The sequence below is a fragment of the Melospiza melodia genome, chromosome Z, assembly GCF_035770615.1.
Source record: "Melospiza melodia melodia isolate bMelMel2 chromosome Z, bMelMel2.pri, whole genome shotgun sequence".
Lineage (NCBI taxonomy): Eukaryota > Metazoa > Chordata > Aves > Passeriformes > Passerellidae > Melospiza > Melospiza melodia.
Window position 1 is genome coordinate 15138484 of NC_086226.1, and position 13469 is coordinate 15151952.

Genomic DNA, 13469 nt, shown 5'->3' on the forward strand with positions numbered 1-13469 from the left:
TAATAAAACAGCATTTGTGCTTCAATGTCAAAGGGAGAACTGGCCTGAATGAACTGATCAACCAAATAAATAAAGGGCTCTTTGACTTTTAACTACATATCTGGTTGCAGTGGTTAGGTGATTGTATAAGGGCTTATTTTTTAAAGACTTCATACCTCTACTGTTATTTTGTGCTTATTAATTCTTATAGTGATATCATGGAGTGAGGAGAAATAAAAGCTTTTCATTACTTCAAAGCATTTGTGTCCCCATTTCAGTACTATTCAAACCCACACACTGTTCCAGTTGAAAGTGGACTCTGAAATTGGAGGCAATGAAAACAAAAAGCTGCCTGCTGAAATTCTCTGTGAAGACCTTAATAAAAAACTTTGTGGAGCTTGGCCTATAATTTAATTTCATAACTCTCAACTTTGAGGTCAGTTTACTGCTGATATAGCCAATTCCTTGTCAATGCCTACAGTAATTGTTTGGGAGATGGTGAATAGTGAATCATCCAAATCACATTCATACAGAAATGAGCTCTGATAAAAAGGTAGACAATGAAGGAACAGAATAGAATTGAAACAAATGAAGAAGGTAAAAAAAAGTAAAAATAATTCTGTGACTTCTGTGGCTAAGATGTATCAGGAATGCCCCTTTTCATAAGACACAACTTCTCATTCTATGTACTGCAACACAGACAAGAGCTCTCACAAGAAACCTCAGGGGGGATGCCAAAAACATCTGAAACTTTTGGAGTTTCTTACACAAGCAATATGCAGCATTCAAGAACAGAAAATATTTACCTTTGGGAAAGGCAAAAATGTCTCTACATTTCAACATCCCAAGATTTATTTATAAAAACAGAAAAAAAAAAAAAAAACTGCAGTGAGTATGATAGTGTAAGTTAAACACAGAGAGCAAATAATGTTCTCCCCCCTTCTGAAGCAAACAAGAGATGTTCTCATCAGATCTCCTCCTTCCCAATCATGTGCCTGTAGGAGAAGTGAGAGCTTTAGCAGGTGATTAGTCAAGGTTTTTGGGGAGCCATGGAGGAAACACATGGGTGAACTCTAAAACCTGGGGGCAGTGATGGTGATCCCACAGCCTGAAAACATTTCACACATGTGATGAGGGAGCTCCAGTTCCTGATTTTCCTACAATAGCCTATGATATGGGTAGCCAGAGGTGTTTCATCTAGTTTCATCTAGTTAGAAATAATTTTGGATCAGATGGACTTGGGGAGGGAAGTGGGCTGTTTACACTGCCCCCACTTGAGGCAGAAGTCAAGCTACATCACTGAGGCTCCAGGTAAATAACCTCTAAGCCCTAGCAGGGAGTGCTCTCCAGCTTGTGGCAACTGACCCTAGCAGTCCTGGCCCTTTTCATGCTTTAGAAAAGATTCAGCTGGCAGATAAACAGAGGGTCTTCTGGTGCATTTGATCACAGGAAGGAACGGCTGGCGTCCATTCATCAAAATTGTTTTCTTTGAGCATGCTGATTGCACCAAATACTGAGCAGAGGGGAAAGCAAGCTGTGGTCCAACCTGTGTCCTTCCCATCTCCCTTCATTGTGCTTAAGGCTGCCAGCAGTGGCCAAGTTTTCCTGTTGGAGCACGTGCAGTCCCAGAGTTGATGCTCTTCTCAGCACCTGGTGCCGTGGTGTTTGAGTTAATTGTCTCACAGAGCACTGCAGGTACCTGGCAGTAGAAGGAAATGTGTGGCTTCTCAAGGGGATGCTGTACTCCAGGTCTGAAGCAGCCCATCAGTTAGGGTGTAGTCTATGGACGTGCATCCTGGGGCTCTGGTGCATTTGGTTGGATAGGTGCTTCCACAGTACAGTTTCTTGCTGGAAAGCCCTTGCTTCCTTCTCTTTCCTGTCTTCTCTGAGGGGTTTTCAGATGAATGTGGGACACACTGATTTTACTTAAGAGGAGAAGGAAAATCAAAGCTATAAATGTTTGTACAGAGCAGCATAAGGGCTGTGGATGCCTTTTAATTTATTTTATTCTAGGACAGAACTGATGGCCTTTGTCTCACATGAAAAAGGAAGTATTCAGGCTATTTTAGGTGGAATTCTACCCATGATTAAGAAGTATGAATTATTCCAGTCATACAAGAAAAACTCCCCAGAAAAAAACATGAGATGGCCTTCTTAAGATACAGTCTACTTTCAATCATTTCCTTGACTGCATTTAGTGCCATAGAATATGGACTTGAGTCAGCAGGAAGAATCCAAAATGTGACCTCTCTGGGGATGCCTGTCACTCATGAGTGTCACTGTAACATGCCCAAATCAAAGCCAAAGGATAACTGGGAAATAAATAAGGTAGAGTTAACAACCTATTGCATTGTATTATTTTAATTACCATATCATACTTATTGCATTAAATAATGTTTTGGGTAATATGACTAATGTCTCTGTAATATTTACCCAGTATTCTGGTGTCTGGCTGATTCTAAGGTATGTTCCTCAAAAGAATGTTTTGAGACTATGACAACATCTGCAGTGTGACCCTTCCTTTCATCTGCTCCTAGAAGAAAAGTTGCAGTTGGGATGCAATATGTTGTTTTGGCAGTGTTTTATCTTGGTATAGATACCACTGGATATAGATAGACTGCTGGGACAGCTGTTAGTTCCTGTAGATGTTAATTTTATGTTCTTAGGCTGCCATCCAGCAGTGCTTGCATAGACTCTTTTGCTAAAAAGTCACATTGTCTACTCAATATTTTGGACTGAAAATGTAATAACTCCTTTATGATACAGCCAGGGACTATAAACTCAACGTTGTCTCCTCGGGGAGCCAGGGTACACATCAGACAATGAGTGCTGTGCACTTGCAGGATTACTGAAGAGCTTTTATATACTTATTATTACAGGCTTTTATGTACTGGCTAAAGTTTACTGTGACCAACACAGACCCCTAAAGGATTCTCCTGGAATAGCCTATGATCTTGGTGCTCAGGTATCTGGAAAGATGAAATTACATGAAACATCTACCTAGACAGAAATGGTTGTGGGATATCCATTTCCACAGTGCACCTAAGCATGTCAGTCTCCTCTTTGAATCAACATCTAAAGAAAAGAACTAGATTAGGGAAAATGAAAAAACAAATTAACTTTTTGCTCTGTGTCTCTTCAGGTCCAGTGCTATCTCCTGTTTCAGCAGCTCTCTAGTGCAAAGGCTGCCTTTCCACAGCATTTGCTACAGAACCATCCTGGCAATTAGGAAACCAATTGACAATATGAAAGCAGATAGCAAAAACAGCTACAAGTGCAGTAACCAGATAGCTGACCTAATTCTGAAACCTTTTTGTCTCTGTGATTTCATGGTTGGCAGACTATCCTTAACCATCTGATACTACATGATGGCTATTCAGTGAGCATGAATCATGACTTACTCACAGGCTGGAAAGTATGCAGAACTTCAGCTCTGCTGCAGCCTAGCATGGTTTATCCCAGCAGGTACATGGCAGTAATATCACTGTATGCACACACCACACAGCACCTCTCTCTTTCCCCGTGCTCACAGTAGCACTGGGGAGGCTTCTGGAGCACCATCTGAAACAGGGCTGGCACTAGTCTGCTCCAGACATTGCAACAGCTTCGTGAACTGGGATCTTTGAAGCCACTTCAAAACAAGAGTTTTTTTAGACCATCTCCATATGCTGTCTTTAACTTCCCTGTCGTATGCCTTCTGCTTCACTAGCAGCTGCAAAAGGACAAAATCCATTATGGTGTGAGTTCCAACTGCTCAAGTTAAGAGAGCACAAACAGCTAAACTGTATTGATAAACTTGCCTGCTATAAACTCATGCCTTTGGAAATTTACTTCCCACATTTGTGTCTCTCAACATTAGAAAAAAAAAAAAGAATTTGCAAACCATATGCTGTTGTGACATCCATGCAATGTAAATTGATAACCAGTTTGGATGCCATTCTGTAGTTTATTGAAGATCACTTCCAAGAAAGATGAATCTTGCTGACAAGATTAAACAAGAGACTTGTGAATACAAACAAAGAAATAATATGTGGTGCTGAGTTTGGGGCTTGTGGAATGCGCTGTACAGGAGAGCTCCTGAATTGGCAGTGTGTCTGGTGTGGATTTAAAAAGAGATTAGCTCATCACAAACTTTACACAGCAAATAGGAAGTGATATTTTGTGTTTCCAAACCCTTGTCCCACTCCTCCATGACCAAATCACTCATGCAAGGGTGGGACAGTCATTAGCTGATATGCTCCTCTTGCACTACCAAAAGCTGCAATTTCCTCATCAAGAAGACTGAATGAAAAAAAGTTACTGGTAATCACTCACCAGTTTCATACACTGCTCTGCTCCTTTTTTTTACACAGTACTTGAGAGTAGGAAGAGATGAATTCTTAAATTTAAATTTATGAATGTCAAGATAACTCAGACTCAGTCTTCAAATCTCTTAATTTACTGATTACAATTATTATTTTTCTTTAATTTTAGAGAAAATAAATTGTAGGAAGTAAGTTTTCAATGCTGTGGAAACTCTAATGCCATGAAAATTTCAATGTCATGAAAATTCCAAAATAAAAAAAAAATCCATTTATTTTACCTATTATAAATAAATTGCTTATTAAAAAGCAATAGACAAGTGGTTCAGGATTGCCACCCTAGACTTTGATGAAAAACCCAAGTATCCATCAGGCTAGTGCGGTATATTTTCAGAAAATCAGTATTTCTTTCCAGGTGGGCCAGAACACTTGTACAAAGACATGGTGTGAATAGGGCAACTGACTTGGCTGAGACAACAGATCTCATCTTTGCACATATTGATAAACACCTTGTGATCAGGAGGCTTACATGAACCAGAGGTGCCTGATGAATCTGATCTTCATTAAGTACCTTCATAATCAGAAAGTCCAGAGGAGCAGGGAAGATGAGGTGTAAGTCTTAGTTCCTCTGGCTCTTTCTTGAGCAAGAAACAAATGTTTCTGCCACCAGCAGATTTTCAAATCAAGGTTCTCAGACAAGCATGAAAGGAGATGTCGAAAGTACTTACACAGATCCAGGCACCTCCTGAGCTAATAAAAGTTTCTTATGATCACTTGCACTCTTAACACCAAGAGAAAAGGAAATTTTATTTTACTAAGAGGCCAACAGCACCAATTAAGTACTCGCAAAATGGATATTCCAGACCAGGGAGGACTGCTCATATACTGAGATGGCAACCACTAAAACAGTTGCTCATGTAAATACTGCAAAAGAACATTTCAAATAGAAAACAATCCCTCACAGGCATGTGACTTATTTACTTCAGCTTCTAAGAGACAGTTTTCAGAAGACTCCAGGGATCTACGTTGGGATACAGATCTTGAAAACACATTTAGAAAAAGCGGAATCACAACTCTAAGACATTCTTTGCCTTATTAATAGAAAACAGGAGCAGTACTTTCAAGGATTGTCTTAAGAACAAATGTGAAGAGAATACCTTCACACTAAAGGTAATGAAGGATTCAGTTACATTTAAGATAAAAATGAAATCTACAATTATATTATTTCCAAGGGACAAAAGAGAAATTTGGCTATAGATGAAATTCTTGATTCTTGTTTTGAACTAATTTTTTAATTAATATAGATCAGGGTCTATAATGAACTGTAGCAATAGGAAATTTAAAGTCAACATTTTAAGAGCAGAAGTGTAACATGTAATGGCTTATAAAGATGTAACAACCAGCCAGGTTTAAGATTAAAAGCCCAACCATCCCAATAGCTACATTCTTAAATCTACAAGGGGAGGCTGAAAGAAACCTCACACTACTTCCAGACTTTCTAGGGATGACTACAGGTAACACCTTACTTTGTCAATAGAGCCACCTTTAACTAAATGGATGTTTTAGCTACCAAGGTAATCTGAATCTGAGGAGTTCTTTGGCTTCTCATGAATACTGAGCTTCTCAAGTAACTGGTGTTGGGGGTCACCACTGATATTTCTTGTGACACATCAGTGATTGTGGAGAACAAAAATTCAGAAAGGAAAAACAGTAGCTGTTTAAACATTGAAGAAAGAGTTGGGTTTGTATAAAGCAATTAGAGCAAGAAGCATACTTCAGTTTCACAGTATAGATTTATCATCTTGATAGATATGTCAATAAATGCAGGTTTCAGGACACCAGAGACACAAAATGGATTGATATAGATTCACTCAACTCTGTTACCTTTTAGTAGTGCTGTCAGGATAGCTAAATCAATATCCTGGTGTCCTTCTGATCCCATTCGAAAAACTGTGATCTGCAATATTAATAGACAATACCATTATTGAAATGAGGGTAATTAAAAAAAAGCAACTTAAATTAGGGCAGCGTGATTTGAATCTTAAAATGTCCTGATGTCTATGAGATAATCTTACTTTATTTGCTTTATGAGAAGCTAATTAAATTGGATTAACACACAGTATATTTTGTGACATAAAATTTGGGAAGATAGAAATTGTATTAATCTTCATATGGAAAAAAACCACTCAGTGACACTTACAGGGTGAAACTAGAGATGAAGGAATGTTCCTGTATTAGAGTGACATTAGACTTAATGTTCTCAACAGATTACAAGAAAGATTTAGGTGTCCTATGAGTGTGGACCTAATTGATAGCATATGGAATAGAATAAATATTTTCAAGTGATATTAGAAACCTATTCAACCTTGAGATTTTATACAGGAAAGCCTTTGATAAATAATCTAAGAATTATGCTTCTAACAGGTCTGGGAACATCTTCAGCCATGTATGGTCAATGACCTATAGCTCTAAGTTATAGGCTCTGAGGTAGTGAGGTGAGATTCATAACCCATGAATTACAAGAATGAATGTGCAGCTGTTCCTTCTTGCCAGAGTCACTCTTGGTTAAGACTGCACTGAAACATACAGAAGTGTAAATCCCCTTGCTCCTTTTGTTGCCATAGCAATATCTTTTTTTGAATCTCTGCTTCTTATCAAGCAACACAGACTGCAGCTTTTAACTTGTGCCTTTACCCATGAAAACTATGCCATCATTTTGATCTGAGCACTTGTCTGTTTTTTCTTTTGCTGGTATGGACTGCCTCAATTCCTTTTTTTTTTAAGAATAAGTGACACCTTTAATTAGGAATTACATAAGCATTTTTTATATTCATATTAAGCAACATCTGTTGTTTCTGTGTTCCTAGATTCCTACTCCTACAGCACTGAACTGCAGCAGCATCTGATATTGAGCAAACATCAGGGCACTAAGTACTGTCTACTGTCACAGGAGAAGGAGAGATACAAGGTCTGAAGAACAAGGCAAAACTTCAGTGATAAGCTCCAGTCTCACAGCTGAAAAGTGCTGTAGAGTGTATCCCAGGAAATCCAGTGCAGCCCTCCTTTAACACCTATTCTGCCTTCATTTGATCCTAGAGTTTCAGGGGCTTTGGTAGCAGCGACAGTAGAACAGCATCTTAGAGGCTTAAAAGCAAACTGGATAAAGCAATAGGAAACTGGCTTAGCTCAATTAGTCAATTGAGTTGGCTGATGTAAGACATTACTTATGTTAGGCAATCTCCCCAGCTAAAGTACACTATTTCCAAGTTAGACTTGATTTGATCCTTCACAGTGCTCTTGATACAAAGCATAAATGATACTTTAATGAAGTGTTTTCTCTCTCTGGAATATACAGATGTTTCTGGCAAACTACTTGATGTCTATCCCCAAATCACAACTTCAGAATGGAATAGAATAGGACAGAATTTGAATAGTAATAGAATAGTAACAAAATAGATTATTTCAGTTGGAAAGGACCCTCAACAATGATCTAGTCCAACTGCCTGATGCAGAGCTGGCCAAAAGTTAAAGCATGGTACTAAGGGCATTGTCTAAATGACTCTTGAACACTGACAAGCATGAAACATGAACCACCTTTCTAGGAGCCTGGATTTGATCAGAGTTGATCCTGGGTTTGATCACATTCTTTTAAAGAAATGTTTCATTATAATTTTCCATTTTTTTTTCTATTTCCATGATGTCTGGCAATGAAGCTTTCCTGGCAATGCAGGCACTCTGCCCACAGGTAATGTGAATAGAAATACACATTTCTATCTATGTCTCATCTCAAAACACAGTCAGTACGTGAGCTGATGAGACCAGACCCTCTGCTCTACATGGTTATGATGTACTTCCCTTGCCACAAATGACAAACTTGGAGGTAGCACGAAATGGCAAAATGTCCTTCTCTGTCTTCAGGCATCAGGAGAAGCAGTCTGCACATTGGGGACTGAATATAATGGATAACAGCTTGGAGGAGGAACAAACAACATCTCAAGCTAAACACATGATCGGTGAACTCCCAACTTAATAAAAAGTAATCATATAAATTGCAAGCGCTGAACAGCTTATCACCACAGGAAAATTAAAGAAAGTATTTTTCTGACATTGGACCACATATAACCTTAAACTTCCAATTTCTTGTTCAACCCTCTTCTCTGCATGCATCAGAAAAATAAACCCATTAGAAGAATGAAGTGTTGCTGTATTAAAAATAAAATGGAAATATGTAAATTAGTTACATTAGAATAAAATGGCTGTTCTTCCACATCAACTGTTGCATTATTATTTTTTAAGAGGCCTAGCATAATTCAAGTAGCAAAATAGAGAAGACAAATAATTGGGGAAAAAAAAGATGGAAACGGAAAGATTGCTCAGACCTGACATTAGAATTATAATTTTGGGGTCATGTCTGATATTGAACTAGAATTTCAGACAGAATCAAGGAAAAATATGATACTTCATACAGTCACATAATCATAGGATTTTTAGTTTGGAAAAGACGTCTAAGATCATCCAGTTAAACTGTTAACACAGCACTGTCAAGTCCACTGGTAAACCATGGGCTACATCAACTCATCTTTTAAATACCTCCAGTAATGGTGACTCAACCATTTTCCTGGTTTGACAAGCCTTTCAGTGAAGATTTGTTTCCTAACATCCAATCCAAACCTGCATCTCCCATCTGGGAGAAGAAACTGATCCCTGCCTCACCACAACCAACTTTTAGGGAGTTCTAGAGAGTGATAAGGCTCCTTTGTGCCAGGCTAAACACCTTCAGCTCCCCCAGCTGGTCCTGATTAGATTTGTATTCCAGACCCTTCCCCAGCTTTGCTGCCTTTGTCTGGACATGACTCAGCACCTCACATTATCACAGAAACGCAGAATGTCCTGAGTTGGAAGGGATCCACAAGGATCATTGAGTCCAACTCCTGGCCCTGCACAGGATGCCCCAAGAGTCAACCCATGTACCTGAGGGTATTGTCCAAATGCTCCTTGAACTCTGTCAGGTTTAGTACTGGGACCCCTTTCCTGGGGAGCCTGTTCCAGTGCCCAAACACTCTCTCAGTGAAGAACCTTCTTCTAATATTCAGCCTGAACCTCCCCTGACACAACTCAGACCCAAAATCAAACACAGGGCTCGAGGTGAGGCCTCAGGGAGTGACTCTCACCTCAGGCTGAGCACAGGGGGACAGTCACTGCCCTGGTCCTGCTGGCCACACAAGCCAGGATGCCACTGACCTTATTGGCCACCTAGGCAAACTGCTGGCTCATGTTCAGCTGGCTCTCAACCAAATGCTAACTTAATTTCAAAATGCTCTGTGTTTAGGATCTCAAAGACTCAGCTGGCGCTGTGGATTTCTGTATGTTCTGCATTCACAGAGGCAGTAAACAAATATGTCCAGCCTCTTCTTATGGTTTAGATTTACTGTCACAATCCATAGCTGCTTGCTCTCTGTGGCAGAGGCACTCCTACTGTTAAAGGCAACTGAACTTTTGTCCAGGCAGATACTCAGTAAGAAGAAGAAATTGAGGGTAACCCTATTGTGTGAGGCTGTCAGTGAGAACACAGAACCAGCTCCAAATAAACACTCTGGCTGGAGCCTCAGCTGAAAAGCAGAGCACAGCAGAAAATCTGATAACATATCAACCACTTTGCACTACAGATATCTGCAGACACAGGGCTGTTTGAGCTATCCATCCACAGCAGCTGGCTGGGTGGTATCCACCTCTCCTTCAGCATAGATACCTCTCACTGGTATTGCTTGACACTGAGAGATTTTTTACCTGGTGCCAGATATTGATGGGTTGATAAAAGACATTTTTCTGCAGGTATGGAAGGTTTAAAATACTTGTAGCAGCCTTTAATTTCTGTAGTCAGAGGCAAGAGGAAATGCAGACACGTCCTAAAGTACTTATGCAGAATTTGCATTTAGAAATGTCCAATATCTTTAGGTCTTAAAAAAACCCATCTGTTTTGCTGGAGACCTCTTGTTCTGGTGTCTTCTTTCACCTGAGTTCACAGGTAACAATTTTAGGTTTCCAATGTGGTCAACTCCAAGATGTATGCCACAACCTGCCAATGCAACTTACAAGTACATTGGTGGGTGAATCTCTGCAAAGAACTGATAAGGAACACACTGGGGACATTGGCTGGATCCTGTTAAAATGGGGTACAGATGCTTCTGCACTACAAAACATGCTGTGCTAAAGGAAAATATCTCAGTCAGTAAGCTCTATTCCCAGCTACCTCTTTCTTGGATGAGTGTCTTCCACCATGGTAGATGCCAAAATAACAGAAAATTAAAGCCTTAGAAACCTATTTAATAGCTCATTGCTAAGAAAAAGAAAAGCCTTTCTTCCTTCAGAGAAGAGACAGTGCCTAAGAGCACCTATCTACTGCAGACCCTTTAAGCCTGTTGAGTTTTACCCTCTGGACAACTTTAGAAGAAAAAAATACAGAAGGAAGAACAACCTAGGAAGGTGTGCATATGGAATCCAGGACATTTCACTACAAAGTAATAAATCCCCTCTATTTAAAAGTAATATATGCCAAGGACTTTCTCATGTACCAAAAGGAAATCAGTGGGTAAGAGTTGCAGATTTAGTCAAACTACCACTAGACAGTCTTCTGTATTGCTATGCAAAAGGGAAGATTAGTTTTAAAAGAAATTTTGTCTGTGCTGCTCTGTTTCACATTGTATCTATGAAAACATTCCCTATTTCTCATAGGAACATAACGAAAGAGTGTTAGAAAGTAGAACTACCATTTAGCCTACCCTGCTGTTTCCATTTACCATTTACCTCACCCCTCCACACCCCACTATTCTTTTGAGCCAAAAACCAATTTACATCCAAAGAAGAAAAGAAACCCTAAAATCAAGTACTCCTTTTTTCCCATAGTGATTTGGATCCAGATTATTACCTCTGTGTAGCTGGTATTTTCAATTGTTGGTGTTAAACTCAATGATTTTAAAATAACATTTTTTTTCCTGCTCCTCTGCCACCCCATCGGGTAATTTGGGGATGGTCTTTTTCCTATTTCCTCCTTTCTTTCTGCAGCGTTCACACTATTTATAGGCTTGAAACAGCCTTTTCAGGTAATTTTCTGAGTCATCTCAGTGAGAAACTGTGATTTTCAACAGAAAACATTTTTTTAGAAAAAGTATTTTTCTTTTTTCTTTGCAAATACATCAGAAGCCGGGGTTACCATTCCTTACAAAACCAAAATTTTATTGCACTGCACTGAAGAGATAGATCTCCAGAAAGGCATACCTGAAACAGGCAAATGAATCATCAGTAGAGGTTTCCCAAAAAGCTGCAAAGCAGTTGATAGGCAACTGGATTCTTGCTAAATGTCTTGAATTCTTTTGGTGTGCCCACAGTGATGTCCTTGCAAAATACGGTAGCAGATACTTTCAAAGCTGGAGCAGCTGGACTCCATCCAGGTGGAGGTGCTTGGAACCTGACAGTCAAACTTTTGCTATAAGAAACTACTTCTCATTTCCCTCCACAAAACCTGCCTGAGTAAAATGCAAGAGATTTGCCCTTAAGGAAGACACACATGGTCCCCTGCCCCCCCCCCCCCTAAGACTCCCCCCACAAATCAACAGACCACAAACCAACAAACCACAAACAAACAAACAAATCCAGTGACCAAAAGCTGAGAAGGTTCTACCGCATTGTAGATTTTACTAAAGTATTTTAATGTGAACAGGATTAACTTCCTGGAAAATAAACTAAACTATACTGCATCCTCATTCTGCCTAGGAAAACGTGGCTGGAAATCACTGAGCCAAAACGGAGCCTTTGCAAGCAGGATTACAGCACACTGTGAAAGTTGCCAACAATAATTACAGTCCAGCAGGGCAGAAACCTAATTTTCAGGCAGGGTAGGTAGAAAGCAAGTAAAAACCAAGAAGATGGAGTAAAGAAGAGCAGCTGGATAGAATGCAAGGTGGGAGGAGGCTGGAGAGGTGCTGGGGGGAAGTAGAAGGAAAGTATTATCTAACCTTGGACTCTATCAAAAGCACTTATTTTAAAACTGCTTTGCTCTGTTTATAATCTGTTCCATCCTTGTTTGATTACTTTTTCTTTCCTTTTCTTTTCTTGTACATAGTTTCTGGCTCAGCAGGGTCAGTTTAGTCTTATGTGTTTCATTAATTTTTTAATTTTTTCTGCCTTCATGCTGACATTGCATTGAGCTCCTAAAGGCAAAGTCAGGTAACAGCATTTCACTTGAGAGCAGTGACTATCAAACAGACTTTCCAGACTGTGTCTGGAAAACCAACGTCCAGATTAGTAAGTAGTAAAACACAAAGTTTTGTTTTGCTTTAAAGAATGCTCCCTAAGCCATCATAACTGTGTCACAGCTTGCCATATTCCGGCCTAGGTGAATATATAAATGATTAGCTTTCATCAATATGAACTGCTATGCATTGGACAGTATGTACAAGTTTGTAATCCACATAAGCAAAGTTGATTTTACTCCTAGAATGAGAAGCAAGAGCAACAGATAACACTCATCAACTGTAAATTTCCCAGGCCATAGGATGGTACTGAGTGTAAAAACTGTTCTGAAATAGTCTAAAGCAGTGTCTGGTAAAATGAATGACAGATCATAAATATTCTTTCAAAGTATCAGCATATTCAGTTCCTCTTTTCATGCCTTTACTAGCCAAAAAATAAGTCTCTCTGAAAATTCCACAGAAATGAAAGAGCTTATTCTGCTTGAGGTAATTGTAAGGTGCCAGGATTAAATTGGAATAGCTATGTAGCACAAGTCTGCATTTGTATTTATTTTATAACATGTGAAATTTTTTTTTACAGTATGGTAAACCTTGACCACTTCAGAGTATGGAGAGCTGAAATATGGTCAGATTTTTAGCATATATTTGTTTGGAGAGGGAGACTGATGTGCACAATTGTACAGAAAGATGTTTTACTCTGTGTCATGAAAGAGACAAGAGATGAAGGAGAAAAATAATTTTTTAAACCTCAAATTCACTGTACCTGCTGACTAGACAATGGATAGCTGAAGATGAAGGAAAAAATACAGGACAGCAGTGATGAGAGCAAAGAAAGCACCAAGTGTGCTCACTTTACAAACTTAGCACTCGAAGAATGCTGCAAATTATTCATGCTTTTAGAGATGTAATTTTTTTCTCATCATCATTTCATTATGACATC

The 13469-nt window shown here is 39.3% G+C and overlaps 1 protein-coding gene across 7 annotated transcripts in view; it reads right to left on the bottom strand.

Annotated features, from left to right (window-relative positions):
• TRPM3 (transient receptor potential cation channel subfamily M member 3) overlaps positions 1–13469 on the bottom strand; it is a 416081-nt gene that overhangs the window by 69290 nt on the left and 333322 nt on the right. For all 7 annotated transcript variants that reach the window (XM_063180477.1, XM_063180478.1, XM_063180473.1 and 4 more), the window contains exon 9: positions 6165–6237. In XM_063180477.1, coding sequence (XP_063036547.1) covers positions 6165–6237 — 73 coding nt within the window. The remainder of the gene's footprint in view (positions 1–6164; positions 6238–13469) is intronic.